The 20,426-nt window shown below is 43.1% G+C and overlaps 1 protein-coding gene across 4 annotated transcripts in view; it reads right to left on the bottom strand.

Annotated features, from left to right (window-relative positions):
• The window catches only part of VPS50 (VPS50 subunit of EARP/GARPII complex), a 127,702-nt gene that overhangs the window by 105,007 nt on the left and 2,269 nt on the right, over positions 1 to 20,426 (bottom strand). For all 4 annotated transcript variants that reach the window (XM_068126479.2, XM_068126480.2, XM_068126477.2 and 1 more), the window contains exons 3-9: positions 19,986 to 20,099; positions 19,450 to 19,521; positions 14,936 to 14,989; positions 14,650 to 14,720; positions 10,547 to 10,664; positions 7,161 to 7,196; positions 5,114 to 5,196 (exon numbers count right to left, since the gene is read on the bottom strand). In XM_068126479.2, coding sequence (XP_067982580.1) covers positions 5,114 to 5,196; positions 7,161 to 7,196; positions 10,547 to 10,664; positions 14,650 to 14,720; positions 14,936 to 14,989; positions 19,450 to 19,521; positions 19,986 to 20,099 — 548 coding nt within the window. The remainder of the gene's footprint in view (positions 1 to 5,113; positions 5,197 to 7,160; positions 7,197 to 10,546; positions 10,665 to 14,649; positions 14,721 to 14,935; positions 14,990 to 19,449; positions 19,522 to 19,985; positions 20,100 to 20,426) is intronic.

Genomic DNA, 20,426 nt, shown 5'->3' with positions numbered 1-20,426 from the left:
AACGCCAACATAGCGCCAACATAGTTTGCAAACGTGAAATAAATGAATACGCTCTCAAATGTGCCATCCGAGGCAGAGTGTGTTCGCCACGTTCGGCACACGCGATAGCTCGCTGCTCTCTGATTGGTTGAATCGTTTTTTGGACATAGCTCGGTAAGTAATTGTCCGATTAATATGAAACCTTGAAAAGGCACATCCTCGGGTCCCCAGCAATATACCTGGCAAGTTTAAAGTATATCGGACCCGTGGTTGTCGAGAAACAGCGGTCACAGACAAACAAACAAACACACAGAGATTACTGGAATTATAGATAGATAGAGCATGGACAAGTATCCATAGGTCGTTGGTAAGAATAGCACAGACTTTGTGAGTGATGACCTCATCCTGCATCAACCTTCCTTGTAAGGAAACTCATATTAATTATTAGTCCCCTACTGGTTTCACCGGAGGGAACTATAGGTTTGTTCTCCAACTGCCTGCCTGCCTGTCTGTCTGTCTGTCTGTTTGTCCATCCTCCGTGCATCAGACCTGTGGTTTTTCAGACTTTTTTCCCCCATACCTTTTAATATATCCAAATGAAATTTGGCACATGCCTTTATTATGATAAGTTACGGAGCAAGTTCGAGTTTCAGGGCGTTTCATCTATTTTTCACAGAGATATGGATAAAGGATAAAGATAAAAGCTTAGAAATAACCTTTGGATAAAGCCCTTTTTTGGACTTAGAAAATATCACTCTTGAAAAAATGGCTGCAGGACTTTTCCTCTCTGTTATGTCAATTGATTCATCAATATTGTCCTGTCACCAGCGATTAAGACTGCTGGATTAAGGATAACCGAGACAGTTTTACTCCCGAGGCGGCAGCCTGGAAAATGGCGGTATTTTGGTCACGCGCGGAATGAAGGAATACGAAGCATTTACTTGAACGGAACACACGGGTTTATCCCGAAACCACAAACAAGTAAACACGACAAGCAAAATGCAATAAATATGATTTAATGAAAATAAAGCAAGTGGTGAAATAAATGTTGAGGTAACCTAAAATTCTAACTGTGGTACATCCACACACAGACTCAAAACCAACAGACAAGGGGAAAGATAAATGAAATAAAATCCCTTTTCAGTGCCGGCACTTAGCTCTGGCCTCACAAGTTCCTCTGTAATTTTGGCATCTGGGGATGAGGCCAAGAGCTCAATGTCCCTCCGGCGAGAACATGGCACAAAATGGCCACGGTGTCTCGCTCGACGGTGCCACGAACGTGAGGTGAGTTGTGAGACTCCCCTCTTTCGCTCTCCCTAGGACGAACGACACAGCCTTCAGCCCATGCAAGCAGTCGCCAAAACCTCCTGCAAATTACTGCCGACAGGTATAGAGCGCTCCTCACTCCAAAAGCGCGCACGAAAACCCCAACGCACCAAAAATATATGGTGAGCTTCTCGTTCATCTCGGACCCAGAGAGACGGGCTCTTCCTCTTTTCCTCTAGAAGCTTCTCCATGACGTCACACCAACCAATAGCAAAGCTCTTTCCTAAATCACCCCATGGTCCTCTAGGCCAATCACAACATTCAGGGGTGTGGCCTGCCTGCTCTTTCTTCCATGCCCATCATATACCACTCTAGGGGCATGGCCTTTTTCCATATTACGTCCATTGAACGGGGCTTACTTGCCGATTGGCTCTGTTTGGGTTCTGTCAGCAGTTGTTGTCATTAAACGGTGGTTTTGTATGGCTGGCCTTGGTAAATGTAAAACTTCAGGGAAAACGACATAGGGAAAATCACCGACTGGGGAAAACTAACCTTAATCCCTAACTAATTAGCACGGCTTCACCCCTCATGTGAAGACACATAAACAACCTTAAGCTACAGTCTCCCGACTTAAGTACATCGAGATTTCTCCTACGCGCCCACGGTCCATGCTATAATTATACAGTCCTACCTTTCCTATGGGATTCTTTCATCTAAATTCTAACCACACAAACGTAACAATATTATCAGTTCTTGAGGATAAAAATATGCTGTCAGTTGTTGCAAAAAAGAACTAGAGCAATGCGACTATGTCACCAATATGCCTCCGCATAGTCCCACAACGGGTAGATGCCTTCGTTCTGTCATAAAAATAAACAACTTTGATTTAAATCCCTTCAGCTGTTTTCAAGCATCGCATTTTCACCAGCCATGACAGGTCGATCAGTGAAGCAGTTGCAGAGAAGGGATTTTTTTTAAATATTGGCTTTCAATCTAATATGGTATAATAATATAAGCCTGGTGTTGGTTTAGCGGCTAGGGTGCCAGCTTAGGATCCGAGGATCCTGGGTTCGAATCCCGGTCGATCGCTGAATTAACACCAGGGGGGTTGACTCAGCCTGTCATCCTTCCGAGGTCGGCTAATTGAGTACCAGTTCACTGGTAATTCCCTGTTTGTCGCAAAAGGCGACAAACAGGGTTGGCGGCAGGAAGGGCATCCGGCCGTAAAACATTGCTTCAAAAAGGGGACCAACAAAAACAACAACAACCACGGTGCCCGAAAAAGGCCAACCCCCGCTTTGCGGGGGGAAATGGCCTCTAAAGGTTTTTTTTTTGTTTTGTTTTTTTAATCTAATATGGCCACCACACAACATGACATATTACCTTAAACTAGAGTAAAAAAAATGTACACTCTGCATATGTATGGGTAGGGGGATCATGTTTGTGAAGTTTCGTGTTGATCCGATAAGGTTCGTTTTTCTATCCAAAATGGCTGCCAAGCCACGTAACCTATGACATCATCATTTTCAAACTATATGCAACAGTGCTGTTAGATGATCTTTGTAAAATTTCGCATCGATAGGGTAAGTGCTTTCAGAGATATAATTATTTAATATTTCCCTTCAATCCAATATGGCTGCCACACCATGTGATAAATGATGTTCTCTTGATAATCTTTTAGTTGCCATGTGCATCTAATTGCCTCCCTAATGTAGTCGACTTGTGTCAATGACACAAGTAAAGTTTTGAGTCAATCAATTTGGTGGTTTGGCAGAAGATGCTTTTTTTAAGGTATTAGGTTAAATCCAATATGGCTGCCAAACCATGTGACCTATGATGTCATAAATTTAATATTTCAATACAAGTGGGTCATAGATCATGTGCATGCAATTTCAGATTTTTAGGATAAGGAATTAGATTAAAACATTTTTTGACTGGTATACCACTTCACCTATGATGCCATCATCATCATGCTTTTGTTCCCTATTGGAAGTACTTGACCATGTGCCGAGTTTAAAATTTTTCCATTCAGCGGTTTCCCAAATTTTTTTTTTATTGTTTGCGTTTAATCCAAGATGCCGGCCATACCACGTGACCTATAACATCACAATTATCATAAAAACATTCTGCATGGGTATCACTCCTACCCTGAAAGTTTTGTCTCAGTTGGACATGTGGTTGCTGAGAAAAACGAGGTTTAGTCCGTACGGACGGAACAATTCACAGATCCTAGATTTTCCTTGAGTTCCACTGAACTTGTCAAAATAACGTACCCCAACAACGGCAGCCATGAACAGTTGGAAGACAGACAGGTTGTCCAAAAAGCGATATAAATGTAACTAAGCTCCTTGCCAGAAAAAAGAGAAACTGTCACTGAAGCCATGTGAAAAGAGTCTTAAATATTACACTGTAAGGGTTGAGTTGTAATGATGAAAACATGTCTATGTTAGTGGAGCGTGCTGGTGACAAATATTAAACATTATCATCAAGGGAGAATGGTGCGTTACCATCACGGGGGTCAAGAATGATGGCGTAGAGTTGAAAAGGTCATTAAAGGTGTGTTCAGCCTCTGAAATACCGACACTTACATCCCACTGATTCAGTAATATATCGTCAACATGGAGGCCCCCCAGAGACGAGCTGCTCCGGCCACGGGATTCCTGGAAATTTCAAATCGCTATAACTTCCAAATGCAAACCTGCAGCAGATCCTTCAACCCTACGTGCGTTCCTTGTAGCTCTCGACAAAAGGTCATACCTGCCCCCATTTCAGTATTCTGTTCAGGAACTGAAATACTTAGGTCCCACCGAATTTGCCCAGCTTACCTTCAACGGAAAAACTCCAAATTCCATTTTTTGCTTAAGGAATAGATTTGAGGCCCTGGTGACTCCTTCAGGATTCACGCCATCCACTTTGCATAAACCCCAAGAATATCAGTTAATCGTGATCATTGTTGGATAGCCGTGGAAAGTTCTGCTCGAACAAGCCCGCGGCACGGAGATAGTCAATCGATTTCCCAGGAGTGACCAAGAGATCCTTCAATTATACTATGATGTGTTATATTGCATGTGGGGCGGCCTGGCAAAGGTTGCAGCTCTTGTCAGTAGTATCGTGGAGTCTGTGTTTGTAGTGTAAAAGCTGTGGGTGGTGTCCACAGTGGAGGCGTGAAAGGTGAATACGATCAGATCTGGGGAGTAGTTTCTGTCGTCGATAGCTGGAGGTTTGATGTCGAAGATAATGTTTGGGCCCAGGTTATTGATTGCATTTATGGTGATGTGGGTATGGATGTGATTTTTGTACAGTTGTCATCATTCGGTGGGGCGATGTTTTGAAGGAGGGCATTGTAGCATCGTTGTGGTGTGGTTCTAATGTGTCTAGGGGCCTGTGGGTGTTTGGACATGTATTGGCACGAGTGATTAGATTTGGCACTTGCTGTTGCAAGGAGCTGTGCACCTTTCATGGCCAAATTGTCTTTGCTGTTTATCATTTTAACCTGCGTCCAGGTGCTCTGTGGGTGTTGTTTATGTGCAACATGTGATGATGCGAGGGCTTTCTTTTGTAAGGTCTGTAGGGTGTTGAGATGTGTTTGATAGGTTGGAGGCCCAGGATGAGCTGGCGTGGTCAATCACTGATCTAGTTAATTGTGGTTATTGACAATGCTCTTCCATTTGTCGGAAAAACAACACGTCATCTATTTTCTTTTTCATGCAGGCACATCACCGTATCCATGTGCAATTATATTTTGGAGTGAATCTGATACACAAATTAGTTTTATTTCAACAAGATAAGAGTAAACTTAAAAGTTTTATAGGTTAATGCATCTGGCCAAGGAACCCATCGACAATACCGCAGTGGTGTGCAAGCTCACCTGATACAGGTGTAGTGTTTGAAAGTGCTGACTGCTTTCTGGCACTCGAGACACAGCTGAATGGCTCCTGGGAAGTCTTCTTCCTGTGGGAAGCAGGAATTCGTTAGATGCCAATGCCATGGTGTAATTTTCACATCATTGACAGAAAACAAACTACGATACTGGATTGGAAGGATGGGACTGGTAGGACAGCCTAGACGGCCCTAGAGGTATACAAGCTCGCGCTCCCAGCTGTCTAGCCTGGGTTTCAATCTCGACTCAGCTACAAACTGTCATCCTGGTGTTTCACAGGCAGGACAAGGCATCAACGCATGTGCCACCTTGCAGATGGATGTGAACCTGGGCGTCCCCATCTGCCAGCATTAGTTAGTGGGCGTCAAATATGACCTTCACTAAGAGTAGGCAAGTCATCTCCAGCACCCTAGCCAAAATTCAAAATTGCTGCTCTAACCTACAGGCGGGCACTGCAAGGCGGCACTTCAACACAGGAGCGGCCCATCAGGCCCATCAAAGCCTGCGCTAGTATTGCCAAGTTATGGTTGTTTGTCCATAGTCTTTCCTTTTAAATGCGCAACATCAAGCAAGGAAGCAGCACGTACCATTTTAAAAGTCTTTGGTATGACTCGGTCGGAGTTCGAACCACCGACCTCTGAGACCGAAGACTGAGACAATGGACTGAGAATCATTACACCACCATGTCTGGAACGATGCACATGTCTGCCAATGTGCACCAGCGTAATGTGACAAGTGCTACTGCTAACAAATTTCAACTGTGCTCAACATAACAAAGTTGATGTTTTTGGGTAAAATACCGCAATTGCTTAAGCAAATTTACACTTAGCACACAGAGGAATTAAAAGCACACCTGCTCCAAAATACAAGACTGACATTTGATTTTCAAAGAATTAATTTTAAGATTAATGGAAGTGTCAGAAATGTTTAAGTGAAAGTTTAATAGAAAACAAGTCAGGAGACGACGATGGTTCACGAGCAAACGGTATTCAGTGACAAAGGACGGACTATAACCGAAACAGGCCAGGACAGGCCAGGCCCGGAAATGTCAAAACGAAGGTTACTGACCTTGAAATGAGATAGAAAATAATGTACAATCAGCTATGAGGTTAGTTAGCTACACAATACGGAAAATTCGGTTCGATTCCGACAACTTTGAAACTTTGACCTTTGTGACCCTTAAAAGGTCAAAGGTCGAAGATTCTGAAATTTGTTGTAAAACTTGTATTTCATGATGTATGTGATAATATAAGATCATGTACGACATCAGGAAGCGAACAATGTAATAAAACCATCAAACATCGACTTTTCTATATTTCGTGACCTTGTGACCTTGACCTTGGGGCGAAAATGAAAAATCGAGCTCCGTGGGGCTCGACACATGACATTGGCCAAACCAAATACCGAAACCCCTGTCAGATTCCACCAACTCCCTCGGAGAAGATGTAGCTTGAAATCGATTACCCCCTAAAAAGACATCTTTTTCAGGCGTCCCTCCGCCCACAATGGGCGCAATACGCCCACTCTAGGCAGAACACAACTAGATCATGATATCAACCTCCCACCCAAGTTTAATCAAGATCAGATGATATCATTGGGTAGTTATGCTGCGGACAGACAGACAGACAGACACACACCCATGACGAATATAGTGGTCACTCTGTTTGATAACTCGTGAACCAATAATGTCGACATGCATGATGAGTATGCATGACATACATTCCACCTGAAACCAGCCCTAAAAACTATATCCGCACACACTCGCTTGCTCGTGTATGCATCGTAAAAGTTTATGCAAAGATCATGGCAGATTTCATGAATTCCTGCATTCTCTACAACAGACGATCTGGTTGGCTGAAGTCAGCACTTCACTCACTATAATAATCCTGCATTCAATTGCTCGTCTCAGCAGTCTTGTCCTTCACAAAAAGTTATACGTACAAATTCTTCCACATGTTGCATGAAATACAGTATGCAAAAGGCTTTGAAAACAAACAGTTAACAGAGAAGATCTATAGGATACAACGTTTCATACCTCGAGCATTTCACTCAGGCGAACATCAGTTCTTTGCTGCAAATAAAAAGGAAGTGCAGGTACATTAAAAGAATGCAACACAAATGGCTAGAAAAATGTATAGATCTGTGAAGCAGGCATTAGGAAATTAACCTGGGCCCAAAGCAAAAAGAGCTGATGCTAGTAAAGATTTCACAGCTTGGGCAAGCTTTACATAAATGATGTGGATAAATTACATACTCACAGTGTAATGATGAAGAACAAGCAATTAGACAGAGGGATAAAAATTAGAGGTAGGCATAAGGATTGATGTTAAGTCCCGATGAAAGGTTATCCTAAACTGAAGAAAATAACTAGACGTACCCAAGGAGTCGATTCCACAACCATGAGAGAGGTGTGCAGTGTTTTTGGGATGAAGACCATAAATATGTTGGTTGTGGGTGGTTCGTGTGCAGCCACCCGGCTGCTGGTTGCATCATTTTATTTTCTGTGGGCGCGTCTGCCGCTGATGCAAGGCCTCTCTATAACCAGTTATCTGGTACTCATTTGCCGACCTCGGAAGGATGACAGGCTGAGTCGACCCCACCTGGCGTTAATTCAATGGGATTCGAACTCAGGATCTTAGGATCCCAAGCCCGCCTGCCCTAACCATTAGGCCAACACCAGGTGATAACATGTTGGTTAATAAATATATGCGACTGGAGTATTATGGGGACGCAGTTGGAAAAGAGAGCTTGAAGTGGGAGTTCAGGAGACTGCCAATCTGTATATGGTGATACAATGTTATGTGGGAGCAGATACAGATGATGGCCAGAACTTATAAACTACACCATGTCCTGCAGCAGAACAGGGGACAATACAGCAGCTAACCTAGGAGAGCCATACACAATTATACTTTTAGACAGAGACGTGTGTGTGTGTGTGTGTGTGTGTGTGTTACACACAAATGACAGACACACACACACATGACACACACACACACACACACACACACACACACACACACACACACACACACACACACACACACACCCTTTCACTCGCAATTGGAGGGAACACCCAATCAGATCTCTCCTAATCAATTATCCCCAGCTGTGGCTCGGACTTTATAATGAGTTACCAATCTGACCTTCTAGCCAAAGAAAGCTGCATAAAGCAAACAGGAAAAGCTACACAATATAGGTTCTTTGCTGTTTCAAACCCTACCTGGGTTCCCCAACAGCTGCAAACATTTACAAGTAGTACATGCATGAGAATCCTAACGCCACATGCCCCCATCAGCCACCAGACTGGCTTGGCAATGCACTCGCACACGGATGAGCATTCGTCGATCCCACAAACCACAGGAATAACAAATAATAAAGTTTAATAAAAATGTGTATAAGAAACCAAGGAAAGGAAGCCGACAAAGCAACAACAGTAACAAGTTACAAACATAAATGTGAGGAAGAAGATGACGTCTCATGAGGAAAATAAATCATTCTTATAAACTATAAAGATCTCGGTCTAATCAAACTTGATCTGACCTTATCGACAACAGATTCTCTCAAGAAGTGGTCAGACACACAGAAGAAGAAAAAGGATTCGATGCGGAAGGCTAAAATAAAAAAAGAGGTGGTTCAGGCTTGGTCATGCTGAGCGAGGCGCCCTCACCAATTAATCGATGGAATGAACAAGCTTCACTTCCCCCAACAAACCATGTGCCGTGAGGTGAGTCTTCAGCCAGTCGGGGTGAACTCTGTATTTGCATAGTCCGACTCACGAGACTGGTTCCTCCTTTTACTGGGGCGGGGGGCGGGAGGGAGTACTGGCGAGGGCTTCCGTAGAGAGACTGGGAGAGACAGTACAAGCTCCGTACTCTCCAGATTACCTGCGGTAAATTGTGACACGGACCTCGCTCGTGATATTCCCAGCTCAGAACTGAACATTCTCCTCCAAAACTTGGTTCAAACCTCCTCTCCCATGACATCATCAGGCAAAGCCATTGGTTACCTGGCCTGACCACACTGTCAACTCGTTCAGTTCAAATGAGAACCATGTGGTATTTGACTAGAGGAATGTTACTTGTAAGGCCGGTGAAGAGAAAGGAAAAATTGTATTAAGCGAAGAAATAAATAAGCACATTGAACAGTGAAGAATAATTCTTGATTGAATCAACCTTGATTCTTGAATCAACTATCTTGTCTCCCGCTCCCTTTTTTGTATGTTTTGTGTGTCTGTAATTTTCGTTGTTGTTTTTTTGTGATTGATGTTAGCTCTTACACGAGCCTCGATCTTGTATACAAAAAAAAAGAAAAAAAAAGAAAGAAAAAAATAATACAAAGTGATGGAGAGGAGACTAGGCCCTGCTAAACGACACCAGATAGATCAGCTAAAGTGTGCGGCCAAGAACATACTGGGGTCAGGTAAGACTGATCATTCATATACCAGTTTGGATATATCCTCGATGCAGGATGTTTGGAAATAAGGAAAACAAATACCTTGAGGCTATACCCGTATCTGTTCTAAAGGGAGATTGTAAACAAAACTAGAGGTTCCAGGGAACCTGAACTCAACTGGTCTATATCAACAAAAATTGATTTTTCAATATGGCCGCCCTGCCGCACCCATTTTTGGGCATGCAACGCCCAAATGCAATCCCAAACTAGTTTATGTCTTAAAGATGCTGCATAACAAGTTTCATCAAATTTGGTCAATATTTGTGACTTTTAGAGCATGGACGTCGAATTGTTTACAGATGACAGACAGACAGACAGACAGACAGACGACAGACGGATGACGGACACTGGGTGTCGACAAAAACTCAGCTGGACATAGTCCAGTTGAGTTAAAAATGGAGGATTTCCCAGACAGTTTAATTTCTCCAGAGACACAGTGTGAAAGAAGGCGATGTTCAAAATTGTTAAATAGTTTTCCTTTTCTAATTAGGAAGAGAGAAACGCTTTAGTACAGGACGGGGGCAGGAGGACAGCAAAAAGGGTGGCAGCAGCTATACAGCGCCCCCTAGATATGGATGGGCGTTGGCTTACGAGGGGTTCCTCCACCCTTTGATAGATTTTGTTTTTAACCCTAATGGGGTGTCCATATCCAATCCATACGCCCTCTTCACCAGGAAACTTGTTGGGGCTGACAGTTTAGTCGCCAACAACCCGACCATGAAACAGGTTAGTACAGGTTTTAATGGTACCTGTAGCAAGTCACAAATCTGATGTGGTCTGACCTGACAATAAATATGATCTATCTTGACCTGACATACGGGAAGGGTTCCGAAGCGGCATGAAAAAGGTTCGGAACCGGCACGAGGGGGGTTCGGATTGAGCCTTCAAACAATAAGAGTTGGGGATAAAAGCAGAGAAAATGAGGAGAAAAGCACTTTTAACAATGCGAACAAGTATTTGCGTCCATACCAGTGTTTTGATAGTTCGTAGAGACTTGAGCAAACCAATGAGCAACTGCCGTTTACGTTGATTAGCCAGAAGACCTAAGCTTGCAGCTGTGAATCCTTGTTGAGCTGTTGCCAGTTGCCTGCGCATGGTATAGGAGGTAAGGTGGAGGGAGATGTGGTCAAAAGGTTTGCGACGATGCTACATAATATATAACTGAAGTATAAAGTTGCTTCTTTGTTGGTGAGGTAAGTGGATGCAACAGCCAAATTTACCATGACCTGACAAAGAAAAAGAGCTGTTGGAATATGATGGATGAGCATACTTGAAATGAAACAAAAGGTATTTATTGTCAATCAGCTGCCTCCTCACCAAAGAAAACTAAAACATCTTTTGACCCATTTAAATTACGGTATTAACTCAACGTAAGAGCAAATGGGTTGGCAGGATAGCCTCGAGGTCATCTGGGTAACAATCTCAACTCAATTATAACTCAATTAAATAAATGAACAGGATTATAATGAATTAATTGACATATAATATAAAATAAAAATAACCACCTTTAGAGGCCATTTTTCCCCGCAAAGCGGGGGTTGGCCTTTTTCGGGAACCGTGGTTGTTGTTGTTTTTCGGTCCCCTTTTTGAAACAATGTTTTACGGCCGGATGCCCTTCCTGACGCCAACCCTTTTTGCCGCCTTTAACGACAAGCAGGGAATTACCAGTGAACTGGTACTCAATTTGCCGACCTCGGAAGGATGACAGGCTGAGTCAACCCCCCTGGCGTTAATTCAGCAATCGACCGGGATTCGAACCCAGGATCCTTGGATCCTAAGCCGGCACCCTAGCCGCTAGCCCAACACCAGGGTTGTCAATTAATTGACATATGTGGGAAAATTACATGCCCAGACCAGGAATCGAACCCAGGTCCTCTGGTGAACCGTACCAGTGCCCTGCCATCTGAGCTATCGGGCGACCCTGACTGAGCATGTAATTTTCCCACACATATGGTTGCTACTCTCTTTCCATCACTACTTCAGGGCCCCCAGTGGTGTTTGTAATAGCGGACATGGATTTGCCCCTCTGCTGGAGGAAGACCCTCTCGTGAGCAGGCCGTTGATGCTCCTATGGTTGGCAGCGAGTGCCCCCGGAAGCAGTGATGGAAAGAGAGTGTGTGGGAAAATTATATGTGTGGGAAAATCGCATCCTTGTGACCCAAAAATCAAATCAATTCGTCTTTACATCATTATGCATACTTGTACCAAGTTTGACTTAGATCCCTTCATCATTCTTAAGTTATTGAGGTAACGAAAACCTATCACAGATGCACGGATCGACGCACAGACGGTCGCACAGAAAGACGGACCAACAACCCGACAGCATAATGCCTCCAGCGACTTCGTCAGCGGAGGCATAGGGCGTTTTCATTGTCATTGGTAAGTATTTACAACATACTGAACAAATGAACAGAACCACCTTTAGAGGCCATTTTTCCCTGCAGAGGAGGGGTTGGCCTTTTTTGGGCACCATGGACCCCTTTTTGAAGCAATGTTTTATGGCCGGATGCCCTTCCTGCCGCCAACCCAGTTAGTCGCCTCTTGCGACACACAGGGAATTACCAGCAAGCTGGTACTCAATTTGCCAACATCGGAAGGATGACAGGCTGAGTCAACCCCCCTGGTGTTAATTCAGCGATCGACCAGGATTCGAACCCAGGATCCTAGGATCCCAAGCCGGCACCCTAACCGCTAAGACAACACCAGGCTTTATGTACAACATACTGAAATAAATTTTAAAATACAGATGATGATATAAACACTGTCAAACCTTGAAAGCACCTTCATTTGAAATGTGGTCTTGCTTTTTCGCACATTGTGCACGTCTTTTGAAAACCAATCATTCATTCATGGTATGTGCACAGTACTTTTCGGTGTATAAATCGATGTGGAGTATAAGCTGAATGGGCTAATTTTCACATTTTTTGTTCCTTCATTCATAGATAAGTCTATTTGGAGTACAAGACAAGCTAAATCAATTGCGGTAGTTAGCAAAACTGTCAATAAGAACAACAGATAAATTCCTCCCTGATACTGTCGCAACACATCGCCAGCTACAGTACTTTCCAGGATCATGAATATGAATGAAGGATCAAAAGGTGCCGCGTATGACTTGCGCAACTTTACGGGGAAGCATTTTTGAGCCAACGTAGGAAGGATGGATACATACGATTCAGATTGAAAAGGATGGATCAAACGTATTGGTGAGTTAGTGCTCGTTATTGATTGAATAATTTTGCATGCGTCAGTCAGCGGATTAACGTTTAATTTCTCACCCAATCGGGAAACGTTCCGGCCAAAGATTTCTGTTGGGTGTTTTAAATGAACGGTTATTCAATTTACTTCAGGAATTATCACGCTTTGCAAAAAACAAAATTCATTTATGCAATTCAATGCCTTAAACCTTTAATTTAATTAATTAATTAATTAAATTATTTAAAATTTAATTAATGCCTTAAAGTCCTGGTGTTGGGCAAGCGGCTAGGGTGAGGGCTTAGGATCCTAGGATCCTGGGTTCGAATCCCGGTCAATCGCTGAATTAACGCCAGGGGGTTGACTCAGCCTGTCATCCTTCCGAGGTCGGCAAATTGAGTACCAGTTCACTGGTAATTTCCTGTTTGTCGTAAAAAAAAAAAAAGGCGACAAAAAGGGTTGGCGTCAGGAAGGGCATCCGGCCGTAAAACATTGCTTCAAAAAGGGGACCAAAAAAAACAACAACCACGGTCCCCGAAAAAGGCCAACCCCCGCTTGCGGGGAAAAATGGCCTCTAAAGGTGGTTATAATTCAATGCCTTAAACAATAGATAAGTCGACTCTAGGTACAAGTCAAGGCCAGAATTCCAGTGCAGAAAAGTATCGACTTATCCGCCGAAAAATACAGTATATATTATACATGACACTACATAGCCTGGTGTTGGCTTAGCGGTTAGGGTGCCGGCTTGGGATCCTAGGATCCTGGGTTCGAATCCTGGTCGATCGCTGAATTAACGCCAGGGGGGTTGACTCAGCCTGTCATCCTTCCGAGGTCGGCAAATTGAGTACCAGCTTGCTGGGATGAATGATCCCGGTGTGTACCCCGGTTTAGAATAGGTACACCGTATCCCTGTGCATCATAAGAGCGTGACCAAGGGTTGGCGTCAGGAAGGGCATCCGGCCACAAAAACATTGCCTCAAAAAGGGAACCATGAGGTCATGGGGCCCGCAAGGCTAACCCCCGCCTTAGCGGGGAAAAAATGTCCTCAAAACGATCATTCATTCATTCACACTACACATTGGATTTGTTGAATTTCACGAGGGAACATCCTTTCACTTTGATGCCAATTAAGAAAACGCTCTCCTCATGGTTCAGAGCTGAGCATGCAAGGTGAGGATCCTAAACACAGGAAGTGAGTTGGGTTCATGTAAAAGCTGCATTTGGACAGGAAAAAAGGCCAAAAAAACCCCAAAACACAAAACTATTTTTCATTTTGCTATCATTTTTCAGCATATTATTTTCATCGATTGAGATACAATTGTACATTAGGAAAGTTTTGTGGTAAACGTAGCTCTATACCTAAATACATATACGATACTCTATACTATATACTATATACTTATACATATATACTTATATACCATACTCTATACTATATACTTATACATATATACTTATATACTATACTCTATACTATATACTTATACATATATACTTATATACTATGAATGAATGAATGAATGATCGTTTTAAGGCCATTTTCCCCGCTAGAGCGGGGGTTAGCCTTGCGGGCCCCATGACAATCATGGTGCCCTGTTTGAGGCAATGTTTTTATGGCCGGATGCCCTTCCTGACGCCAACCCTTGGTCGCCTCTTACGATGCGCAGGGATACGGTGTACCTATTCTAACAGGGGTACACACCGGGAAATATACTTATATACTATACTCTATGCTATATACTTATACTATATATACTTATATACTATACTTATACATACAGTAACTATACTCTATACTCTATACTTAAACGACTATACTTAAATTACACACATATTTGCTCTTCCGTGAGCCACAGATTACTGTATAAGAAGTTCCGTACCTTCTGCCATTGGTGCAGACAGCTTTAGCTATGTGCAGATTGTCGAGCAGCTCCGTCACTCTTTGCAGCTCCTGCATGTAACAAAGGATACCACTCAAAATAATAATAACCAGAAGCCAGACGGCTCAGATCCTGAAGGCCACACATGAAAGTTTAAAATAAATACCTGCAACAAAGCAGCCTTTTACAAGGACTGATTGCCAGCTCATTTTTGGAGAAGGTACCATAATTTGCACAGGTGTCGGGTTCAAGTGCAAACAATTTCCATGTAAGCAATGGTATTTACCTGCATGTAAGCTGACTGTTTCTCTAGAATAAGATCAGCCACTTTCTTTGATACCTGATGGAAAAAAAGGAAACGGCAAGGCACAACTCGTGAAACATTTACAAAGGGATTTTGTCTTTTATATTTAATTAAAGGTATGGTAACTGGCTGTAGCACTACCTTTTCATACACATAACGTAATTTGAGGGCATTAAAGGGCATAGGAAGCATCGTTTGAGAAGCTAAATTTCCACACCATTACTACATTATACATTGCTAGATTTTGCTACATGAGATGATACATCTACTGTGGCCATGGTTCATCCCAAATATTTCACCTTCTGGCTTAAAAGAGCATTTTTTCACGAAATTTGACTCGCTTCACCGTACTACATTCAAGGAATAAAATCGGAACTAATCGGAAACTTCCAGCTGATGACATTCGCAGTACGACTCAGACCCTCAACTTGTTTCTCTTTTTTTTTGGATACAGCGTCAAGGGTCATGGAAGAGCTAAAACCCAGAATGGATCAGGATGCAACAGAACAAAAGGAACAGCACAAAGCGAAGGGAGAAAGGCCAACAGCAGGGCTGAGTGACAAAATAAATGGAGACAGACAAAAAGGGATGCGAGGGTAAGGTTGAGGGGAAGGGGAGAATGCAGGGTGTGGATATGATGGATACAGAGAATGCAGGATGTGGATATGATGGATACAGAGAATGCAGGGTGTGGATATGATGGATACAGAGAATGCAGGGTGTGGATATGATGGACACAGAGAATGCAGGGTGTGGATATGATGGACACATAGAATGCAGGGTGTGGATATGATGGATACAGAGAATGCAGGGTGTGGATATGATGGATACAGAGAATGCAGGGTGTGGATATGATGGACACAGAGAATGCAGGGTGTGGATATGATGGATACAGAGAATGCAGGGTGTGGATATGATGGATACAGCGAATGCAGGATGTGGATATGATGTACACAGAGAATGCAGGGTGTGGATATGATGTACACAGAGAATGCAGGGTGTGGATATGATGGATACAGCGAATGCAGGATGTGGATATGATGTACACAGAGAATGCAGGGTGTGGATATGATGGATACAGCGAATGCAGGATGTGGATATGATGTACACAGAGAATGCAGGGTGTGGATATGATGTACACAGAGAATGCAGGATGTGGATATGATGTACACAGAGAATGCAGGGTGTGGATATGATGGACACAGAGAATGCAGAGTGTGGATATGATGGACACAGAGAATGCAGGGTGTGGATATGATGGATACAGCGAATGCAGGGTGTGGATATGATGTACACAGAGAATGCAGGGTGTGGATATGATATATACAGAGAATGCAGGGTGTGGATATGATGTATACAGAGAATGCAGGGTGTGGATATGATGTACACAGAGAATGCAGGGTGTGGATATGATGGATACAGAGAATGCAGGGTGTGGATATGATGGATACAGAGAATGCAGGGTGTGGATATGATGGATACAGAGAATGCAGGGTGTGGATATGATGTATACAGAGAATGCAGGGTGTGGATATGATCGACACAGAGAATGCAGGGTGTGGATATGATGTACACAGAGAATGCAGGGTGTGGATATGATGTATACAGAGAATGCAGGGTGTCGATATGATGTACACAGATAATGCAGGGTGTGGATATGATGTACACAGAGAATGCAGGGTGTGGATATGATGGATAAAGAAAATGCAGGGTGTGGATATGATGTATACAGAGAATGCAGGGTGTGGATATGATGGATAAAGAAAATGCAGGGTGTGGATATGATGTACACAGAGAATGCAGGGTGTGGATATGATGGATAAAGAAAATGCAGGGTGTGGATATGATGTACACAGAGAATGCAGGGTGTGGATATGATGGATAAAGAAAATGCAGGGTGTGGATATGATGTATACAGAGAACGCAGGGTGTGGATATGATGGATACAGAGAACGCAGGGTGTGGATATGATGTATACAGAGAATGCAGGGTGTGGATATGATGGACACAGAGAATGCAGGGTGTGGATATGATGGATACAGAGAATGCAGGGTGTGGATATGATGGATACAGAGAATGCAGGGTGTGGATATGATGGGTGTAAGACCAGAAAGGAGGCAGAAGAAGACAGAGACACCATGGGCCTGTCTACGGTGGCAAAGTGAGAGGTCCATAGACTCAGCTTCATGGCGGGAGACTCCAATAATCTTGAAGATGTTGGTTTCCACGGCGTAAAGCTGAACAAGGTGTGCGGCAGGGGTACCAGCACAGAGGGGAGAGCAGTTCACTTTCACTTATTTTGAACCATGTGAAGATCAAGTCACTTGAAGATGTTCAGTCATTCAAACTCCTATGTCTCATAAACCACATTTCAAAATTGTGTTGTATCTACAAATTGTTGTAGAGTATCTTCATCGATTGAGATACAAGCTGCGGTTGAAGATCATGTAGGTAGATAAGAGTTCAGGTGTGCCAAGGAATGACTTTGCACAATGGAGGATGCCCAGGCGACGGCTGGCTTTGGAGGCCAATTTTGAAATGTGGTTTATGAGACATAGGAGTTTGAATGACTGAACATCTTCAAGTGACTTGATCTTCGCATGGTTCAAAATAAGTGAAAGTTTTGACTAGTCTGTTCAAAGAACATTTGACTTTTGTACCATTGTCCAATTACTATGTTCTTGTGCATAGTTTATCATTTTAGACTTGCTCCCCTTTCTTAACAGAGGTTTTCCTACTGCAACACATCATTTAAGTTTTCATTTCGGAAGTGACCTTCACACTGTTGATGGATGGACAATGACACATGACTGCCAGTTCTGTTGTCAATTCAACACTTGTCTTCTATCTATTCCTTAAGGATATTATTTTCAAGTATTGCTCATCCCTGTTGGACAGAATTTTGGGTTTTCCAGTCCTCGGCTTGTCAATTACAGATGGCAATTCTTTGTACTTGTTGATTGTGCTTTGTGAGATTGCGAGTAATGATTCCATTTATTATAATAAACTTGTCACATCCGTCCGTCTGTCATGTAAAATATCACGAGAGGACGGAATCTCGTGAGATTGCAAATTAAACAACGTTTCTCGTCGTTATTTAATTACCTCCGCCACCGAAGGTGGATGGAGGTTATGTTTTCACCCCTGTCTGTCTGTCTGTCTGCCTGCCTGTCTGTCTGTCTGTCTGTGAACAAGATATCTCAAAAAGTTGTGGACGGATTCGGACGAAATTTGGCAGAGATGCTTTTTTTTCACGTTTCAGTTTCACCTTTGGAGAGAGTCTACTTCCAGTACGGCGATGCATTAAAGACCAATTTCTCCAAGGTATCGATCGTAAATGACGTTTCCCATACCGGGCAGGGATGGACTTAGGACATAAGTATATTAATTTGTGACAAGTTAGGCCAGACTCCATGAGCTCTTTAAGAGTCAACCAATGGCACTAAATGTTGACCAGACCAGGTGCAGAAGGTGATTATTGAGCCGACTGGGCTTTTTTTTGCACCCTTAGGATTACCTAGGATTCACATACTTCACTTCACTCTTCCTTCACAACCTTTGAGATGCCAGTCCAGTATTCTCACCATGAGACCAACACCGTACCTAATGCTCAACAATCACAAATTGTGGCATTTGAGAGTTGTCAATCTAACGTGAGCACTCTAACGTGAGCGCTGCAACCCATGTTCAAATCTGTGGTTCCCTGTCTTCTCGCATCTTTATTACCTCTGCCACCGGAGGTGGTTGATGGTTATGTTTCCACTCCTGTTTGTCTGTCAGTTTGTCTGTGAACAAGATATCTCAAAAGGTTGTGGTCGGATTCGGACGAAATTTGGCAGACAGGTATTTTATGTGACAAGGACAAAGTGATTAGATTTTGGTGAAGATCCGGATTCGGATCTGGCTGGTATAATTTTTTTAAGTGATTCGTCACCAATGGGAGATAGGGCCAAAAACGATACATAGCAGGATATCTCAAAAAGTTGTGGACGGATTTGGACGAAACTTGGTGGACCGGTTGGGTGTGTGACAAGACCGAATCAATTCAATTTTGGTGAAGATCTGAATATGGATTCGGATATGAGAATTATTTAATTCCTTAAGTGATTCTTCACCATTGAGAGATCGGGCGAAAAACGATATATTGTATAACATTATATTAAAAAAAGTTACGGATGAGTTATGACTAAACTTGGGGGATAAGTTTGTTAGGTGACAAGAAAAAGCCCATTAGACTTTGGTTCAGGTCAGAATCCAGATCTGGCCTATCAGTGGGATACAAAACATAAACTGTTCAGCCTGGCGGAGGTTTGCGCTCTCCCGAGTGCTGTTCTAGTTCTTTATCTAGCAATACCTTGACGTCTCATAATGTCATTATACTTCATATTAACACTTACTGTCTATGTAAAAGTAACTTCCTGACGCTTTGGGCCCTATCGTAAAATGTTCCGAGAACGGAAGCAATGCAAAGAACGACATAAAAAATGTGAACTCACAACCGCTTGCTGGCGGCAAAGCTGGTCACGATATTCTTCAACCATTGGCAACTGCAGCACCTGGGGAAGTTTCTGGGAATGGGAATTTGACATTATATAAACCCACAGTGCTCGGGAACAAAAACCTTGCTATTCTTTCAGCTTTAGGGTTTTTGTTTTTTCCCAAATCCTTACATTTAAATACTCCACAATTAATCACAGGTATTGAAAAGTACAGGACATGTCAATCACAGGTCTTTTCAGGATAACCTCCCTTGTTCGGTCCCCTTGTGTTTTATACCTCTCCCCCCCCCGCCCTCCCCCTCCCACGCCTCTTGCCCCCAAGCCCTCTCCCTCCCACACTTCTCCCTGCTCTCAAATGTTGTGGTTGTGTGCTTCCCCTTCTCTCCCCATCTTGTCTTCCGCTCCCTCTTTTTGTGTGTTTTGTTTGTCTGGTTGATTTGTTTGTGAAATAAATGTTAGCTCTTTCACGAGCCTCGATTCAGTATACAAAAAAAAAAAAAAAAAAAAAAAAAAAACCTCGGAATGAACCTTACCTCGAGTTCATGTACAACTGGATCGAAGGATTCATCATTGAAGTAAACCTTCTCAATGCTGTCCACGATTTCCTGTTCCGCTTCAGGATTAATTGGTGTATCTCTCAAGCCATCCTGTATCAGGTGGAGTGACAATATTAGCTTTTGTGCAAATTGAGCACCATAATCAAGCCAGATGTACCACCACGCACTCCAACAAACATAACGAGGAGGGGTTTAAAAAAAGATTAAGGCGTCACCTCTAAGTCTCAGATGTCGGTGGTTTGAACCCCATCAGTCATTCCAAAGACCTTAAAAATGGTACATGTTGCTCGTTTGCTCAGCATTTAAAAAGGATATAGTACAGATAAACAACCGCAGTTTGGGAACAATAGCGCAGGCTTTGTTGGGCCTAAGGTCTCCTGCATTGAAGCTCCTTGTGGTGGACGGGGGTTATGTAAT

Source organism: Myxine glutinosa, chromosome 10, assembly GCF_964187855.1.
Source record: "Myxine glutinosa chromosome 10, kmMyxGlut1.1, whole genome shotgun sequence".
Taxonomy (NCBI): Eukaryota; Metazoa; Chordata; class Myxini; order Myxiniformes; family Myxinidae; genus Myxine; species Myxine glutinosa.
Note: the sequence above shows the minus strand (reverse complement) of the source record. Positions and strands in the feature narration are given on the sequence as shown.